General features: G+C 46.0%; 1 protein-coding gene across 2 annotated transcripts in view; it reads left to right on the top strand.

Moving 5' to 3' along the window:
* The window catches only part of nhsa (Nance-Horan syndrome a (congenital cataracts and dental anomalies)), a 111,325-nt gene that overhangs the window by 67,471 nt on the left and 22,933 nt on the right, over positions 1-20,921 (top strand). For both annotated transcript variants that reach the window (XM_029695317.1, XM_029695316.1), the window contains one exon: positions 2,796-2,970. In XM_029695317.1, coding sequence (XP_029551177.1) covers positions 2,796-2,970 — 175 coding nt within the window. The remainder of the gene's footprint in view (positions 1-2,795; positions 2,971-20,921) is intronic.

Here is a 20,921-nt window from a genome sequence, read left to right as displayed (position 1 = left end):
TACGGAGATCATCCGTTCAGCTACTCTGCTTCTCACAAAGACATGGCGGTTGGAACCATAAATCTCAAATTTGGACTCATCAGACAGATTTCCACCGGTCTAATGTCCCAAGGCAAGTCTTCTTATTGGTGTCCTTTAGTAGTGGTTTCTTTGCAGCAATTTGACCACGAAGGCCTGATTTCATGCCGTCTCCTCTGAACAGTTGTTGAGATGTGTCTGTTACTTGAACTCTGTGAAGCATTTATTTGGGCTGCAATTTCTGAGGCTGGTAACTCTAATGAACTTATCCTCTACAGCAGAGGTAACTCTGGGTCTTCCTTTCCTGTGGCGGTCGTTATGAGAGCCAGTTTCATCCTAGAGGTTGATGGTTTTTGCGACTGCACTTGAAGAAATGTTCAAAGTTCTTTTACATTTTCCAGATTGACTGACCTTCATGTCTTAAAGTGATGATGGACTGTCATTTCTCTTTGCTTATTTGAGCTGTTCTTGCCATAATATTAACTTGGTCTTTTACCAAATAGGTCTATCTCTGTATACCACCCCTACCTTGTCACAACACAACTGAATGCATTAAGAGGGAAATAAATTCCACAAATACACTTAACAAAGCACACCTGTTAATTGAAATGCATTCAGGTGACTACCTCATGAAGCTGGTTGAGAGAATGCCAAGAGTGTGCAAAGCTGTCATCAAGGCAAAGGGTGGCTACTTTGAAGAATATAAAATATACACTGCTCAAAAAAATAAAGGGAATACTTAAACAACACAATGTAACTCCAAGTCAATCACACTTCTGTGAAATCAAACTGTCCACCTAGGAAGCAACACTGATTGACAATAAATTTCACATGCTGTTGTGCAAATGGAATAGACAACGGTTCAGTTCCTATGCTTCCTGGCTGATGTTATGGTCACTTTTGAATGCTGGCGGTGCTTTCACTCTAGTGGTAGCATGAGACGGAGTCTACAACCCACACAAGTGGCTCAGGTAGTGCAGCTCATCCAGGATGGCACATCAATGCCAGCTGTGGCAAGAAGGTTTGCTGTGTCTGTCAGCGTAGTGTCCAGAGCATGGAGGCGCTACCAGGAGACAGGCCAGTACATCAGGAGACGTGGAGGAGGCCGTAGGAGGGCAACAACCCAGCAGCAGGACCGCTACCTCCACCTTTGTGCAAGGAGGAGCAGGAGGAGCACTGCCAGAGCCCTGCAAAATGACCTCCAGCAGGCCACAAATATGCATGTGTCTGCTCAAACGGTCAGAAACCGACTCCATGAGGGTGGTATGAGGGCCCGACGTCCACAGGTGGGGGTTGTGCTTACAGCCCAACACCGTGCAGGATGTTTGGCATTTGCCAGAGAACACCAAGATTGGTAAATTCGCCACTGGCGCCCTGTGCTCTTTACAGATGAAAGCAGGTTCACACTGAGCACATGTGACAGACGTGACAGAGTCTGGAGACGCCGTGGAGAACGTTCTGCTGCCTGCAACATCCTCCAGCATGACCGGTTTGGCGGTGGGTTAGTCATGGTGTGGGGTGGCATTTCTTTGGGGGGCCGCACAGCCCTCTGTGCTCGCCAGAGGTAGCCTGACTGCCATTAGGTACCGAGATGAGATCCTCAGACCCCTTGTGAGACCATATGCTGGTGCGGTTGGCCCTGGGTTCCTCCTAATGCAAGACAATGCTAGACCTCATGTGGCTGGAGTGTGTCAGCAGTTCCTGCAAGAGGAAGGCATTGATGCTATGGACTGGCCCGCCCGTTCCCCAGACCTGAATCCAATTGACCACATCTGGGACATCATGTCTCGCTCCATCCACCAACGCCACGTTGCACCACAGACTGTCCAGGAGTTGGCGGATGCTTTAGTCCAGGTCTGGGAGGAGATCCCTTAGGAGACCAACCGCCACCTCATCAGGAGCATGCCCAGGCGTTGTTGGGAGGTCATACAGGCACGTGGAGGCCACACACACTACTGAGCCTCATTTTGACTTGTTTTAAGGACATTACATCAAAGTTGGATCAGCCTGTAGTGTGGTTTTCCACTTTAATTTTGAGTGTGACTCCAAATCCAGACCTCCATGGGTTGATAAATTGGATTTCCATTGATTATTTTTGTGTGATTTTGTTGTCAGCACATTCAACTATGTAAAGAAAAAACTATTTAATAATATTATTTCATTCATTCAGATCTAGGATGTGTTATTTTAGTGTTCCCTTTATTTTTTTGAGCAGTATATTTTGATTTATATAACACTTTTTGGTTACTACGTGATTCCATATGTGTTATTTCATAGTTTTGACTTCTTCACTATTTTACAATGTAGAAAATAGTAAAAATAAAAACCCTTGAATGAGTAGGTGTCCAAACTTTTGACTGGTGCTGTATATCAGTTACATACAGTACATCCATCTCTTTATCTCTTCTATCCTATTGATACTTGTCCTGTAGTGTTCTGTCTCATGGTCCTCTGACTGTGGAAGAACTGTCTTCCAATGCCAGACCTAAATGTGTTGTGCTCAATGAATGTGTTTGTGTGTTATAGTTATGTCTCAGGTTTTGGCCCTGCATGAAGTTAACATTTTTTTTTTTTATAGATAGTTAAAATGTTGTCTTTGTGCATGTTATAGGATACTTCTAACTGTGATAATGTTTTTATTAAATCACGATTATGGATCAATGACAATAACCCTAACCATCTGCATGTAACTCTGCTGTAACCCAGCTACATTAACCTGACCTTAACCATAACCCAACCCCTCACCCTCACCACCAGTTACTGTCCGTCTGTTTCAGGCTCCTCCCTCTGACCGTCTCGGCCAAGGACCTTGGCACCCTGTCCCTAACGTTCCCTCCACGCTGGACAAGCAGACTAACTGGTCCAGAGTTCTCCCACTGCCCACACCTCAGGAGAGGATGAAGAGCGACTCACAAGTCATCCCATCCTGTGTCATCCCAATTAACATCACTGGTAAATACCATGCAGCTTCTGAAGCCTGTGAATGCATCCAACATGGCACTCTATTGCCTATATAGTGCACGACTTTTGACCAGGGCCCACTTAACCAGTGTGTATTGTTTCAGAGGTCTCCTCTGTTGCTGCATGTACCACAGCAACACCAGCCCTCATCATTCTGTCCGTCACCTTTATTTAACCAGGTAGGCTAGTTGAGAACAAGTTCTCATTTACAACTGCGACCTGGCCAAGATAAAGCAAAGCAGTTCGACACAAACAACACCGAGTTACACATGGCATAAACAAGTGTACAGTCAATAACACAATAGAAGAAAAAAAGTCTATATACAGTGTGTGCAAATGGCGTGAGGAGGTAAGGCAATAAATAGGCCATAGTAGCGAAGTAATTACAATTTAGCAAATTAACACTGGAGTGATAGATGAGCAGATGATGGTGTGCAAAAGAGCAGAGAAGTAAATAAAAACAATATGGGGATTACATTTACATTTTAGTCATTTAGCAGACGCTCTTATCCAGAGCGACTTACAGTAGTGAATGCATACATTTCCTACATTTTTTTCTGTGCTGGTCCCCCGTGGGAATCGAACCCACAACCCTGGTGTTGCAAACACCATGCTCTACCAACTGAGCTACAGGGAAGGATGAGGTAGGTAGATTGGATGGGCTATTTACAGATGGGCTGTGTACAGCTGCAGCGATTGGTTAGCTGCTAAGGTAGCTGATGCTTAGAGTTAGTGAGGGAAATATAAGTCTCCAGCTTCAGGGATTTTTGCAATTCATTCCAGTCATTGGCAGCAGAGAACTGGAAGGAAAGGCGGCCAAAGGAGGTGTTGGCTTTGGAAATATACCTGCTGAAGCGTGTACTACGGGTGGATGTTGTTATCGTGACCAGTGAGCTGAGATAAGGCGGAGCTTTACTTAGCGTAGACTTATAGATGACCTGGAGCCAGTGGGTCTGGCGACGAATATGTAGCGAGGGCCAGCCGACTAGAGCATACAGGTCGCAGTGGTGGGTAGTATAAGGGGCTTTAGTGACAAAACAGATGGCACTATGATAGACTGCATCCAATTTGCTGAGTAGAGTGTTGGAAGCTATTTTGTATATGATATCGCCGAAGTCGAGTATCGGTAGGATCGTCAGTTTTACGAGGGTATGTTTGGCAGCATGAGTGAAGGAGGCTGTGTTGCGAAGTAGGAAGACGATTCTAGATTTATTTTTGGATTGGAGATGCTTCATATGAGTCCGGAAGGAGAGTTTACAGTCTAACCAGACACCTAGGTATTTGTAGTTGTCCACATATTCAAGTCAGAACCGTCCAGAGTAGTGATGCTAGTCGGGCGGGCGGGTGCGGGCAGCAATCGGTTGAAAAGCATGGATTTGGTTTTACTAGCGTTTAAGAGCAGTTGGAGGCCATGGAAGGAGTGTTGTATTGCATTGAAGCTCGTTTGGAGGTTAGTTAACTTCTCAGGGCTACGTGGGACGCTACCGTCCCACCCACGGTTCACACTATTCAACAGCCAGTGAAATATCAGGGCGGCAAATTCAAAACAACAAAATGTCATAATTCAAATTTCTCAAACATACAACTATTTTACACCATTTTAAAGATACACCTCTCCTTAATCCAACCACATTGTCCGATTTCAAAAACGCTTTACGGCGAAAGCATAAAGTTAGATTATGTTAGGACAGTGCCAACACAAGAAAAACCACACAGCCATTTTCCAAGCAGGAGAGGGGTCACAAAAACCAGAAATACAGCTAAAATTAAGCACTAACCTTTGACGATCTTCATCAGATGACACTCCTAGGACTCAATGTTACACAATACATGTATATTTTGTTCGATAAAGTTCATATTTATATCCAAAAACCCCATTTTACATTGGCGCGTGATGTTCAGGAAATATTGTAGTTGTAGTAATTTCGTTTGCTAGCCTGGAGATGCGCCTGGCTCGCGGCTAACTGGTGCTAGCTTTGGGGCGGGGGTGTTAGCCACTATAGCCACTCGGTAGCATTTAGCTAGCAGCGATGATCCAATGCAAAGGTCCACAGCTTACGGAAAGGATCCGGTGGAGAAGTGGATTCTAGCCGTGTTGGGGTAGAATCTGGGAGGCATCGGCTGAGTAGCCGAGTGATCACAGAGTAGGCTGGGAGGTGGGCCTGGCTCAGGGCTAGCTTCGGGGCTGGGTCACTCGGTAGCAGCTAGCTAGCTGTGATGATCAGGAGTAATGGTCCAGGGCTTACGGCAGGAAACCGGCGTTGTAGTGGAGAAAACAGTCCGATACTGGCAAGTATTATCCAGGCTGAAAAAAAACGTCTGGTGTCTGTGCAGATGGTTAAGGCTGCTAGCAGTGGCTAACAATGACTAAATAGCTAGTAGCTAATTAGCTGGTTAGCTTCTGATGGAGGTTCTGGCTATAGGGTCTAAAAAATAGCGGCGTTTCCGGAAGGTATATTTAATTTAAAAATGGAAAAGAGATTGAAAATATATTGAAATGTATTCAAAAAAAGATGATAAATACAAAAAGTAAACAAGAGGATGACAAACCACGTCTGCACTGCTACGCCATCTTGGAAATAAGGCGTTACGGTCTGGTTCGGAGTCCCGGCAAAATAAATAGTGGGGGTACGCCGTACCAGTAAAACATGAGCCTATCACGATAATTAAAACAAAATGTAAAGAAATCTATAGGCTATGTACACCGCTTTTTATTTAAACTGCATGTCAGAGTCATGAAGAATTAGCAAATGGATATGACAACAGGTGGACAGCCTACGCTCCACAATGCCATGTGGTTCGATGAGAATACTGACATTTTGCCTCCACTGTTTGGAGGCTGAAAAATGTTGCGAGTTGATGAAAGTGCTCGAGTAGCCTAGTAAAGAAGCCCTTTGATGTGATTGTTTCACAATCAGACGAAACATTATGACCGGTTATATTTATGCCACAATAAAAGAAAATCCTTTCTTTACGACAAGACCCACAGAGATCCTGTTGAATTAAAAGGGATTCTATATGGAATTATGTGATTATGCCCATAAAACGATTTGGTGCATGTGCTCGCATATAGGAGGTCCTGTATTGGGAGGAAATTAATTCTACTTTCACCCCTGATTACACTGTCACCATACTGTATTATAGCATCACTACCCCTGGTCATACTGTCTCTACCTGTCACCATACTGTATTATAGTATCACTACCCCTGGTTATACTGTCTCCACCTGTCACCATACTGTATTATAGTATCACTACCCCTGGTCATACTGTCTCTACCTGTCACCATACTGTATTATAGTATCACTACCCCTGGTTATACTGTCTCCACCTGTCACCATACTGTATTATAGTATCACTACCCCTGGTTATACTGTCTCCACCTGTCACCATACTGTATTATAGTATCACTACCCCTGGTTATACTGTCTCCACCTGTCACCATACTGTATTATAGCATCACTACCCCTGGTTATACTGTCTCCACCTGTCACCATACTGTATTATAGCATCACTACCCCTGGTTATACTGTCTCCACCTGTCACCATACTGTATTATAGCATCACTACCCCTGGTTATACTGTCTCCACCTGTCACCATACTGTATTATAGCATCACTACCCCTGGTTATACTGTCTCCACCTGTCACCATACTGTATTATAGCATCACTACCCCTGGTTATACTGTCTCCACCTGTCACCATACTGTATTATAGCATCACTACCCCTGGTTATACTGTCTCCACCTGTCACCATACTGTATTATAGTATCACTACCCCTGGTTATACTGTCTCTACCTGTCACCATACTGTATTATAGCATCACTACCCCTGGTTATACTGTCTCCACCTGTCACCATACTGTATTATAGCATCACTACCCCTGGTTATACTGTCTCCACCTGTCACCATACTGTATTATAGTATCACTACCCCTGGTTATACTGTCTCCACCTGTCACCATACTGTATTATAGTATCACTACCCCTGGTTATACTGTCTCCACCTGTCACCATACTGTATTATAGCATCACTACCCCTGGTTATACTGTCTCCACCTGTCACCATACTGTATTATAGCATCACTACCCCTGGTTATACTGTTTCTACCTGTCACCATACTGTATTATAGCATCACTACCCCTGGTTATACTGTCTCCACCTGTCACCATACTGTATTATAGCATCACTACCCCTGGTTATACTGTCTCCACCTGTCACCATACTGTATTATAGCATCACTACCCCTGGTTATACTGTCTCCACCTGTCACCATACTGTATTATAGTATCACTACCCCTGGTTATACTGTCTCCACCTGTCACCATACTGTATTATAGTATCACTACCCCTGGTCATACTGTCTCTACCTGTCACCATACTGTATTATAGCATCACTACCCCTGGTTATACTGTCTCCACCTGTCACCATACTGTATTATAGCATCACTACCCCTGGTTATACTGTCTCCACCTGTCACCATACTGTATTATAGCATCACTACCCCTGGTTATACTGTCTCTACCTGTCACCATACTGTATTATAGCATCACTACCCCTGGTTATACTGTCTCCACCTGTCACCATACTGTATTATAGCATCACTACCCCTGGTTATACTGTCTCCACCTGTCACCATACTGTATTATAGCATCACTACCCCTGGTTATACTGTCTCTACCTGTCACCATACTGTATTATAGCATCACTACCCCTGGTTATACTGTCTCCACCTGTCACCATACTGTATTATAGCATCACTACCCCTGGTTATACTGTCTCCACCTGTCACCATACTGTATTATAGTATCACTACCCCTGGTTATACTGTCTCCACCTGTCACCATACTGTATTATAGCATCACTACCCCTGGTTATACTGTCTTTACCTGTCACCATACTGTATTATAGCATCACTACCCCTGGTTATACTGTCTCCACCTGTCACCATACTGTATTATAGTATCACTACCCCTGGTTATACTGTCTCCACCTGTCACCATACTGTATTATAGCATCACTACCCCTGGTTATACTGTCTCCACCTGTCACCATACTGTATTATAGCATCACTACCCCTGGTTATACTGTCTCCACCTGTCACCATACTGTATTATAGCATCACTACCCCTGGTTATACTGTCTCCACCTGTCACCATACTGTATTATAGTATCACTACCCCTGGTTATACTGTCTCTACCTGTCACCATACTGTATTATAGCATCACTACCCCTGGTTATACTGTCGCCACCTGTCACCATACTGTATTATAGTATCACTACCCCTGGTTATACTGTCTCCACCTGTCACAATACTGTATTATAGCATCACTACCCCTGGTTATACTGTCTCCACCTGTCACCATACTGTATTATAGCATCACTACCCCTGGTTATACTATCTCCACCTGTCACCATACTGTATTATAGTATCACTACCCCTGGTTATACTGTCTCCACCTGTCACCATACTGTATTATAGCATCACTACCCCTGGTTATACTATCTCCACCTGTCACCATACTGTATTATAGTATCACTACCCCTGGTTATACTGTCTCCACCTGTCACCATACTGTATTATAGCATCACTACCCCTGGTTATACTGTCTCTACCTGTCACCATACTGTATTATAGTATCACTACCCCTGGTTATACTGTCTCCACCTGTCACCATACTGTATTATAGTATCACTACCCCTGGTTATACTGTCTCCACCTGTCACCATACTGTATTATAGCATCACTACCCCTGGTTATACTGTCTCTACCTGTCACCATACTGTATTATAGTATCACTACCCCTGGTTATACTGTCTCCACCTGTCACCATACTGTATTATAGTATCACTACCCCTGGTTATACTGTCTCCACCTGTCACCATACTGTATTATAGTATCACTACCCCTGGTTATACTGTCTCCACCTGTCACCATACTGTATTATAGCATCACTACCCCTGGTTATACTGTCTCCACCTGTCACCATACTGTATTATAGCATCACTACCCCTGGTTATACTGTCTCCACCTGTCACCATACTGTATTATAGCATCACTACCCCTGGTTATACTGTCTGTTATTTATAAAGCCCTTTTTATATCAGCCGATGCCACAAAGTGTTATACAGAAACCCAGCCTAAAACCCCAAACAGCAAGCAATGCACATGTAGAAGCACAGTGGCTAGGAAAAACTCCCTAGAAAGGAAGGAACCTAGGAAGAAACAGAGGAACCAGGCTATGAGGGGTGGCCAGTCCTCTTCTGGCTGTTGCCGGGTGGAGATTATAACAGAACATGGCCAAGATGTTCAAACGTTCATAGATGACCAGCAGGGTCAAATAATAATAATCACAGTGGTTGTAGAGAGTGCAACAAGTCAGCACCTCGGGAGTTGGCTTTTCATAGCCGAGCATTCAGAGTTAGAGACAGCAGGTGTGGTATAGCGAGCAAGTCGAAAACAGCAGGTCCAGGACAAGGTAGCACGTCCGGTGAACAGGTCAGGGTTCCATAGCCACAGGCAGAACAGTTGAAACTGGAGCAGCAGCACGACCAGGTGGACTGGGGACAGCAAGGAGTCATCAGGCCAGGTAGTCCTGAGGCTAGGTCCCAGGGCTCAGGTCCTCCAGGAGGGAGAGAAAGAGAATTCGAGGGAGCATATTTAAATTCACACAGGACACCGGATAAGACAGGAGAATTACTCCAGACTGACCCTATCCCCGACACAAACTATTGCAGCATAAATAATTGAGGCTGAGACCGGAGGGGTCGGGAGACACTGTGGCCCCATCAGACGATACCCCCTGACAGGGCCAAACAGGCAGTATATAACACCACCCACTTTGCCAAAGCACAGCCCCCACACCACTAGAGGGTTATCTTCAAACCACCAACTTACTACCTTGAGACAAGGCTGAGTATGGCCCACGAAGATCTCCCCCACGGCACGAACCCGAGGGGGACTCAACCCACTCAAGTGACGCACCCCTCCTAGGGATGGCATGGGAGAGCACCAGTAAACCAGTGACTCATCCCCCATAATATGGTTAGAGGCAGAGAATCCCGGTGGAGAGAGGCGAACCGGCCAGGCAGAGACAGCAAGGGCGGTTCGTTGCTCCAGAGCCTTTCCGTTCACCTTCACACTCCTGGGCCAGACTACACTTAATCATAGGACTACTGAAGAGATGAGTCTTCAGTAAAGACTTAAAGGTTGAGACAGAGTCTGCGTCTCTCACATGGATAGGCAGACCATTCCATAAAAATGGGTCTCTATAGGAGAAAGCTCTGCCTCCAGCTGTTTGCTTAGAAATTCTAGGGACAATAAGGAGGCCTGCGTCTTGTGACCGTAGCGTACGTGTAGGTATGTACGGCAGGACCAAATCGGAAAGATAGGAAGGAGCAAGCCCATGTAGTGCTTTAAGGTTAGCAGCAAATCCTTGAAATCAGCCCCTGCCTTAACAGGAAGCCAGTGTAGAGAGGCTAGCACTGGAGTAATATGATACATTTTTGGGTTCTAGCAGCCGTGTTTAGCGCTAGCTGAAGTTTTAGTGCTTTAATTATCCGGGTAGCCAAAAAGTAGAGCATTGCAGTATTCTAATATAGAAGTGACAAAAGCATGGATTAACTTTTGCATAATTTTTGGACAGAAAGTTTCTGATTTTTTGCAATGTTACGTAGATGGAAAAAAGCTGTCCTTGAAACAGTCTTGATATGTTCTTCAAAAGAGAGAACGGGGTCCAGAGTTACGCCGAGGTCCTTCAGTTTTATTTGAGAAGACTGTTCGACCATCAATATTAATTGTCAGATCCAACAGAAGAACCCATCATTTCTTGGGACCTAGAACATTTGCTGCCATCCACTTCCTTATGTCTGAAACACAGGCTTCCAGGGAGGGCAATTTTGGGGCTTCACCATGTTTCACTGAAATGTACAGCTATGTGTCATCCACATGAAAGTTAAAATGATGTTTGCGAATGACGTCACCAAGAGGTAAAACATATAGTTAAAACAATATTGGTCCTAAAACGGAACCTTGAGGAACACCAAAACTTAGTCGATTTGTCAGAGGACAAACCATTCACAGAGACAAACTGATATCTTTCCGACAGATAAGATCTAAACCAGGCCAGAACTTTTCCGTGTAGACCAATTTGGGTTTCCAATCTCTCCAAAAGAATGTGGTGATTGATGGTGTCAAAAGCAGCATTTAAGTCTAGGAGCAAGAGGACAGATGCAGAGCCTTGGTCTGACGCCATTAAAAGGTAATTTACCACCTTCACGAGTGCAGTCTGTGTTATGATGGGGTCTAAAACCAGACTGAAGCGTTTCGTATACATTGTCTTCAGGAAGGCAGTGAGTTTCTGAGTAACAGCTTTTTCAAAAAAATGTTGAGAGGAATGGAAGATTCCATATAGGCCGATTAGTTTATATTTTCTGGGTCAAGGTTTGGCTTTTTCAAGAGAGGCTTTGTTATCGCCACTTTTTTAGTGAGTTTGGTACACATCCAGTGGATAGGGAGCCATTTATTATGTTCAACACATGAGGGCCAAGCACTGGAAGCAGCTCTTTCAGTAGTTTAGTTGGAATAGGAGCCAGTATGCAGCTTGACGGTTTAGAGGCCATGACTATTTTCATCAATGTGTCAAGAGAGACAGGATTAAAAAACTTGGGTGTCTCCCTTGATCCTAGGTCCTGGCAGTGTTGTGCAGACTCAGGACAACTGAGCTTTGGAGAAATATGCAGATTTAAAGAGGAGTCCGTAATTTGCTTTCTAATTATCTTTTCGTCAAAGAAGTTCATGAATTTATCACTGCTGAAGTGAAAGCCATCCTCTCTTGGGGACTGCTGCTTTTTAGTTAGCTTTGCTACAATATCCAAAATAAATTTGAATTGTTCTTATTCCCTGTAGCTCAGTTGGTAGAGCATGGTGTTTGCAACGCCAGGGTTGTGGGTTCGATTCCCACGGGGGGCCAGCACAGAAAAAAAAAAAATGAAATGAAATGTATGCATTCACTACTGTAAGTCGCTCTGGATAAGAGCGTCTGCTAAATGACTAAAATGTAAATGTAATTAAGTTGGAAAAATAGGATGATCGAGCAGCAGTGAGGGCTCTTCTATATTGCATGGTACTGTCATTCCAAGCTCATCGGAAGACTTCCAGTTTGGTGGAGCGCCATTTCCGTTCCAATATTCTGGAAGCTTCAGGGCTCAGGTATTTTCTGGAAGCTTGCTTCAGGGCTCAGGTATTTTCTGGAAGCTTGCTTCAGGGCTCAGGTATTTTCTGGAAGCTTGCTTCAGGGCTCAGGTATTTTCTGGAAGCTTGCTTCAGGGCTCAGGTATTTTCTGTACACCAGGGAGCTAGTTTCTTGTGACAAATGTTTTTAGGGGTGTGACTGCGTCTAGGGTATTACGAAAGGTTACATTTAGTTCCTCAGTTAGGTGGTTAACCGATTTTTGTACTCTGACATCCGTGGGTAGGTGGAGGGAGTCTGGAAGGGCATCTAGAAATCTCTGGGTTGTCTGAGAATTTATAACACGGCTTTTGATGATCCTTGGTTGTGGTCTAAGCAGATTATTTGTTGCGATTGCAAACGTAATAAGATGGTGGTCCGATAGTCCATGATTGAGGAAAAACATTATGATCCACAATATTTATTTCGCGGGACAAAACTAGGTCCAGAGTATGACTGTGGCAGTGAGTAGATCCAGAGACAAGTTGGACAAAACCCACTGAGTCGATGATGGCTCCAAAAGCCTTTTGGAGTGGCTCTGTGGACTTTTCCATGTGAATATTATTGTATCCATGCAGCTTCTGAGCAACAAAGCATGAAATACATGCACAGTGAAGCATAATGCTAGACACAATGTCCCTGAGAATCATGTTACAACGGGCAAGTCATGTTAGAACCAGGCAAGGCCTCCTGGCTGTCTGTTGGTCTGTTTAAGTCATGTTAGAACCAGGCAGGGCCTCCTGTTGGTCTGTTTAAGTCATGTTAGAACCAGGCAGGGCCTCCTGGCTGTCTGTTGGTCTGTTTAAGTCATGTTAGAACCAGGCAGGGCCTCCTGGCTGTCTGTTGGTCTGTTTAAGTTATGGTTGAAAGCTGGTCTGTTTGTGCCAGTGAGGGGAAGAGGCAAGATACTGCTTCATGAATGCCAATTAGTCCCATTAGAATAGTTAAAAAGCCTGTTGAGATTTATTTACTGTGAGTTGCATAGAGTCTCAGAGATCTGGAGCCAACAGGGGCTGAGTCAGAGTGTTGAGACAGAAACTGAACATTGTGAGCAAAGAGCTGTAATAATGTGGAGCTGAAAGACGTCTCTAGTCACATGATAGTCATGAAGTAGAGAGAGAAACGCCACAAATAGAGACACGGCGGGAGACACGGCGGGAGACACGGCGGGAGACACGGCGGGAGACACGGCGGGAGACACGGCGGTAGACACGGAGGGAGACACGGAGGGAGACACGGAGGGAGACACGGAGGGAGACACGGAGGTAGACACGGAGGTAGACACGGAGGTAGACACGGAGGTAGACACGGAGGGAGACACGGAGGTAGACACGGAGGTAGACACGGAGGGAGACACGGAGGGAGACACGGAGGGAGACACGGAGGGAGACACGGAGGGAGACACGGAGGGAGACTGGGAGACACGGAGAGAGACACGGAGGTAGACTGGGAGACATGGGGGGAGAGACACGGAGGGAGACACGGAGGTAGACTGGGAGACATGGGGGGAGAGACACGGAGGGAGACACGGAGGTAGACTGGGAGACATGGGGGGAGAGACACGGAGGGAGACACGGAGGTAGACTGGGAGACATGGGGGGAGAGACACGGAGGTAGACTGGGAGACATGGGGGGAGAGACACGGAGGTAGACTGGGAGACACGGAGAGAGACACGGAGGTAGACTGGGAGACATGGGGGGAGAGACACGGAGGTAGACTGGGAGACACGGAGAGAAACACGGAGGTAGACTGGGAGACATGGGGGGGAGAGAAGGGGGGACACGGAGAGAGACGGAGAGACACAAAGAGAGACCTAGATACGCAGAGAGCAGCAGCATAGTCAGGCTGCCATCAGTTAGGATCACAGATAGGATCACTAGGTACTGCATTCTATTCCAGAACTACTGCATTCTGTTCTGGAATTCTCTACATCAGTTTGTGTCCTCAGTTTGTAAACCTGCATGATACTGTAAAATGTGGATGGCAGCTTTGCTATAGATGGCAGTAAAACAAATCTTTTTTCTGGGTGACCTAAATATTGACTGGCTTTCGTCAAGCTCCCCACTCAGGAAAAAGCTTCAAACTGTAACCAGTACCTGCAACCTGGTTCAGGTTATCAGTCAATCTACCAGGGTAGTTAAAAACAGCACAGGAATTAAATAATCCACATGTATTGAGCACATCTTTACTAATGCTGCAGAACTCTGCTCTAAAGCAGTATCCATATCCATTGGATGGAGTGATCACAATATAGTAGCCATATCTAGGAAAACCAAAGTTCCAAAGGCTGGAACTAATATAGTGTATAAGAGGTCATACAATACGTTTTGTAGTGATTCTTATGTTGAATATCTACAGTATTCAGACCACTTGACTTTTCCCCAATGTTGTTACGTTACAGGCTTATTCTAAAATGGATTGAATTGTTTTTGATTTTTTTCATCAATCTACACACAATTCCCCATAATCACAAAGCGGAAACAAGGTATTATACATTTTTGCAAATGTAAAAAATTACCTAAGTATTCAGACCCTTCACTCAGTACTTTGTTGAAGCACCTTTTGCAGTGATTACAGCCTCAAGTCTTCTTGGGTATGACACTACAAGCTTGGCACACCTGTATTTGGGGAGTTTCTTCAGTTCTTCTCAGCAGATCTTCTCAAGCTCTGTCAGGTTGGATGGGGAGCGTTGCTGCACAGCTATTTTCTCCAGAGGTGTTTGATCGGGTTCAAGTCTGGGCTCTGGCTGGTCCACTCAAGGACATTCAGAGACTTGTCCCGAAGCCACTCCTGTGTCGTCTTGGCTGTGTGCTTAGGGTCGTTGTCCTGTTGGAAGGTGAACCTTCACCCCAGTCTGAGGTCCTGAAAATATAGATGGCAGGAGATGGCAGGAGCGTGAATCTGGAGATGGCTGGAGATGCCAGGAGCGTGAATCTGTAGATGCCAGGAGCGTGAATCTGTAGATGCCAGGAGCGTGAATCTGTAGATGCCAGGAGCGTGAATCTGTAGATGGCAGGAGATGGCAAGAGCGTGAATCTGTAGATGCCAGGAGTGTGAATCTGTAGATGGCAGGAGCGTGAATCTGTAGATGGCAGGAGCGTGAAACTTTGGGGATGGTGTTCTCAGGGTGATGAGAGGTGTTGGGTTTGCGCCAGACATAGAGTTTTCCTTGATGGCCAAAAAGCTACATTTTAGTCTCATCTGACCAGAGTACCTTCTTCGATATGTTTGGGGAGTCTCCCACATGCCTTTTGGCGAACACCAAATGTGTTTGCTTATTATTTTTTTTAAGCAATGGCTTTTTTCTGGACACTCTTCCATAAAGCCCAGCTCTGTGGAGTGTACGGCTTAAAGTGGTCCTATGGACAGATACTCCAATCTCTGCTGTGGAGCTTTGGAACTCCTTCAGGGTCATCTTTGGTCTCTTTGTTGCCTCTCTGATTAATGCCCTCCTTGCCTGGTCCGTGAGTTTTGGTGGGTGGCCCTCTCTTGGCAGGTTTGTTGTGGTGCCATATTCTTTCCATTTTTTAATAATGGATTTAATGGTGCTCTGTGTTCCAAGTTTCTGATATTTTTTTTATAACCCAACCCTGATCTGTACTTCTCCACAACTTTGTCCCTGACCTGTTTGGCGAGCTCCTTGGTCTTCATGGTGCCACTTGCTTGGTGGTGCCCCTTGCTTAGTGGTGTTGCAGACTCTGGGGCCTTTCAGAACAGGTGTGTATATATATGTGTGTGTATATATATATATATATATATATATATAGTGAGATCATATGACACTTAGATTACACACAGGTGGAATTTATTTAACAAATTATGTGAGTTCTGAAGGTAATTGGTTGCACCAGATTTTATTTTAGGGGCTTCATAGCAAAGGGTGAATACATATGCACGCACCACTTTTCCGTTTTACATATTTTTTTATATATATTTTTTTCACTTCACCAATTTGGACTATTTTGTGTATGTCCTTTACATGAAATCCAAATAAAAATCTATTTAAATTACAACGCCAAGGGGGATGAATACTTTTGCAAGGCACTGTAGATGGCAGTAGCCTTAATCTATAGATGACAGTAACATGAATCTACAGATGGCAGTGGCGTTAATCTACAGATGGCAGTAGCGTTAATCTACAGATGGCAGTAGCGTTAATCTACAGATGGCAGTAGCGTTAATCTATAGATGGCAGTAGCGTTAATCTACAGATGGCAGTAGCGTTAATCTACAGATGGCAGTAGCGTTAATCTACAGATGGCAGTAGCGTTAATCTACAGGTGGCAGTAACATGAATCTACAGATGGCAGTAGCGTTAATCTACAGATGACAGTAACATGAATCTACAGATGGCAGTGGCGTTAATCTACAGATGGCAGTGGCGTTAATCTACAGATGGCAGTGGCGTTAATCTACAGATGGCAGTAGCGTAGTAGCGTTAATCTACAGATGGCAGTAGCGTTAATCTACAGATGGCAGTAGCGTTAATCTATAGATGGCAGTGGCGTAGTAGCGTTAAACTACAGATGGCAGTAGCGTTAATCTACAGATGGCAGTAGCGTGAATCTATACATGGCAGTAGCGTTAATCTACAGATGGCAGTAGCGTTAATCTACAGATGGCAGTAGCGTTAATCTACAGATGGCAGTAGCGTTAATCTACAGATGGCAGTAGCATTAATCTACAGATGGCGGTAGCGTTAATCTACAGATGGCAGTAGCGTTAATCTACAGATGGCAGTAGCGTTAATCTACAGATGGCAGTAGCGCTAATCTACAGATGGCAGTAGCGTAGTAGCGTTAATCTACAGATGGCAGTAGCATTAATCTACAGATGGCAGTAGCGCTAATCTACAGATGGTAGTAGCGTTAATCTACAGATGGCAGTAGCGTTAATCTACAGATGGTAGTAGCGCTAATCTACAGATGGCAGTAGCGTTAATCTACAGATGGCAGTGGGGTTAATCTATAGATGGCGGTAGCGTGAATCTACAGGTGGCGGTAGCGTGAATCTACAGGTGGCGGTAGCGTGAATCTACAGGTGGCGGTAGCGTTAATCTACAGGTGGCGGTAGCGTTAATCTACAGGTGGCGGTAGCGTGAATCTACAGATGGCGGTAGTGTGAATCTACAGATTTACATTTACATTTAAGTCATTTAGCAGACGCTCTTATCCAGAGCGACTTACAAATTGGTGCGTTCACCTTATGATATCCAGTGGAACAACCACTTTACAATAGTGCATCTAAATCTTTTAGGGGGGGGGGGTTAGAAGGATTACTTTATCCTATCCTAGGTATTCCTTAGAGGAGGGGTTTCAGGTGTCTCCGGAAGGTGGTGATTGACTCCGCTGTCCTGGCGTCGTGAGGGAGCTTGTTCCACCATAGGGGTGCCACAGCAGCGAACATTTTTGACTGGGCTGAGCGGGAACTGTGCTTCCTCAGAGGTAGGGGGGCCAGCAGGCCAGAGGTGGATGAGCGCAGTGCCCTCGTTTGGGTGTAGGGACTGATCAGAACCTGAAGGTACGGAGGTGCCGTTCCCCTCACAGCTCCGTAGGCAAGCACCATGGTCTTGTAGCGGATGCGAGCTTCAACTGAAAGCCAGTGGAGAGAGCGGAGGAGCGGGGTGACGTGAGAGAACTTGGGAAGGTTGAACACCAGACGGGCTGCGGCGTTCTGGATGAGTTGTAGGGGTTTAATGGCACAGGCAGGGAGCCCAGCCAACAGCGAGTTGCAGTAATCCAGACAGGAGATGACAAGTGCCTGGATTAGGACCTGCGCCGCTTCCTGTGTGAGGCAGGGTCGTACTCTGCGAATGTTGTAGAGCATGAACCTACAGGATCGGGTCACCGCCTTGATGTTAGTGGAGAACGACAGGGTGTTGTCCAGGGTCACGCCAAGGTTCTTAGCACTCTGGGAGGAGGACACAAGGGAGTTGTCAACCGTGATGGCGAGATCATGGAACGGGCAGTCCTTCCCCGGGAGGAAGAGCAGCTCCGTCTTGCCGAGGTACAGTTTGAGGTGGTGATCCGTCATCCACACTGATATGTCTGCCAGACATGCAGAGATGCGATTCGCCACCTGGTTATCAGAAGGGGGAAAGAAGAAGATTAATTGTGTGTCGTCTGCATAGCAATGATAGGAGAGACCATGTGAGGATATGACAGAGCCAAGTGACTTGGTGTATAGTGAGAATAGGAGAGGGCCTAGAACAGAGCCCTGTGGGACACCAGTGGTGAGAGCACGTGGTGCGGAGACAGATTCTCGCGACGCCACCTGGTAGGAGCGACCTGTCAGGTAGGACGCAATCCAAGCGTGGGCCGCGCCGGAGATGCCCAACTCGGAGAGGGTGGAAAGGAGGATCTGATGGTTCACAGTATCAAAGGCAGCAGATAGGTCTAAAAGGATGAGAGCAGAGGAGAGAGAGTTAGCTTTAGCAGTGCGGAGAGCCTCCGTGACACAGAGAAGAGCAGTCTCAGTTGAATGACCAGTCTTGAAACCTGACTGATTTGGATCAAGAAGGTCATTCTGAGAGAGATAGCAAGAGAGCTGGCCAAGGACGGCACGCTCAAGAGTTTTGGAGAGAAAAGAAAGAAGGGAAACTGGTCTGTAGTTGTTGACATCAGATGGATCGAGTGTAGGTTTTTTGAGAAGGGGTGTAACTCTCGCTCTCTTGAGGACGGAAGAGACGTATCCAGTGATCAAGGATGAGTTGATGAACGAGTTGAGATAAGGGAGAAGGTCTCCGGAAATGGTCTGGAGGAGAGAGGAAGGGATAGGGTAAAGCGGGCAGGTTGTTGGGCGGCCGTCACAAGTCGCAAGATTTCATCTGGAGAGAGAGGGGAGAAAGAGGTCAAAGCATAGGGTAGGGCAATGTGAGCAGGACCAGTGGTAGAAAGTGGACCAGCGGTGTCGTTTGACTTAACAAACGAGGAGCGGATGTCGTCAACCTTCTTTTCAAAATGGTTGACGAAGTCATCCGCAGAGAGGGAGGAGGGGGGGGAGGATTCAGGAGGGAGGAGAAGGTGGCAAAGAGCTTCCTAGGGTTAGAGGCAGATGCTTGGAATTTAGAGTGGTAGAAAGTGGCTTTAGCAGCAGAAACAGAAGAGGAAAATGTAGAGAGGAGGGAGTGAAAGGATGCCAGGTCCGCAGGGAGGCGAGTTTTCCTCTATTTCCGCTCGGCTGCCCGGAGCTCTGTTCTGTGAGCTCGCAATGAGTCGTCGAGCCACGGAGCAGGAGGGGAGGACCGAGCCGGCCTGGAGGATAGGGGACATAGAGAGTCAAAGGATGCAGAGAGGGAGGAGAGGAGGGTTGAGGATGCAGAATCAGGAGATAGGTTGGAGAAGGTTTGAGCAGAGGGAAGAGATGATAGGATGGAAGAGGAGAGAGTAGCGGGAGAGAGAGAGCGAAGGTTGCGACGGCGCAATACCATCTGAGTAGGGGCAGAGTGAGAAGTGTTGGAGGAGAGCGAGAGGGAAAAGGATACAAGGTAGTGGTCGGAGACTTGGAGGGGAGTTGCAATGAGATTAGTGGAAGAACAGCATCTAGTAAAGATGAGGTCAAGCGTATTGCCTGCCTTGTGAGTAGGGGGGAAGGTGAGAGGGTGAGGTCAAAAGAGGAGAGGAGTGGAAAGAAGGAGGCAGAGAGGAATGAGTCAAAGGTAGACGTGGGGAGGTTAAAGTCACCCAGAACTGTGAGAGGTGAGCCATCCTCAGGGAAGGATCTTATCAAGGCGTCAAGCTCATTGATGAACTCTCCAAGGGAACCTGGAGGGCGATAAATGATAAGGATGTTAAGCTTGAATGGGCTAGTGATTGTGACAGCATGGAATTCAAAGGAGGAGATAGACAGATGGGTCAGGGGAGAAAGAGAGAATGTCCACTTGGGAGAGATGAGGATTCCAGTCCCGCCACCCCGCTGACCAGATGCTCTCGGGGTATGCGAGAACACGTGGTCAGACAAGGAGAGAGCAGTAGGAGTAGCAGTGTTTTCTGTGGCAATCCATGTTTCCATCAGCGCCAAGAAGTCGAGGGACTGGAGGGTAGCATAGGCTGAGATGAACTCTGCCTTGTTGGCCACAGACCGGCAGTTCCAGAGGCTGCCGGAGACCTGGAACTCCACGTGGGTCGTGCGCGCTGGGACCACCAGGTTAGAGTGGCAGCGGCCACGCGGTGTGAAGCGTTTGTATGGCCTGTGCAGAGGGGAGAGAACAGGGATAGACAGACACATAATTGACAGGCTACAGAAGAGGCTACGCTAATGCAAAGGAGATTGGAATGACAAGTGGACTACACGTCTCGAATGTTCAGAAAGTTAAGCTTACGTTGCAAAAATCTTATTGACTAAAATGACTAAAATTATACAGTACTGCTGGCTGGTGAAGTAGGCTAGCTAGCAGTGGCTGCGTTGTTGACTTAGTTTGAAAGTGTAGCTGGCTAGGTAACCTCGATAGTTTCAGTACTACACCTTTATCATGAAACAAAGGCAACTATGTAGCTAGCTAACATAACACTAATCAAGATGTTCCTTTGTAATGTATTTAGTTTCTACAATGCTGCTCGTCGGTAAAAGTTGGCTAGGTTTGGAAAATGGCGTCGTGGAGGACGAAAATAGCTGGCTAGCTAACCTCGATAATTACTCTAAACTACACAATTATCAAACTATGACAAAGACAACTATGTAGCTAGCTAACACTACACTAATCAAATCGTT

The sequence above is a fragment of the Salmo trutta genome, chromosome 17, assembly GCF_901001165.1.
Source record: "Salmo trutta chromosome 17, fSalTru1.1, whole genome shotgun sequence".
In the NCBI taxonomy this organism is placed as follows: Eukaryota; Metazoa; Chordata; class Actinopteri; order Salmoniformes; family Salmonidae; genus Salmo; species Salmo trutta.
The sequence above is the reverse complement of the archived record's forward strand: the minus strand, read 5'-3'. Positions and strand labels throughout refer to the sequence as shown.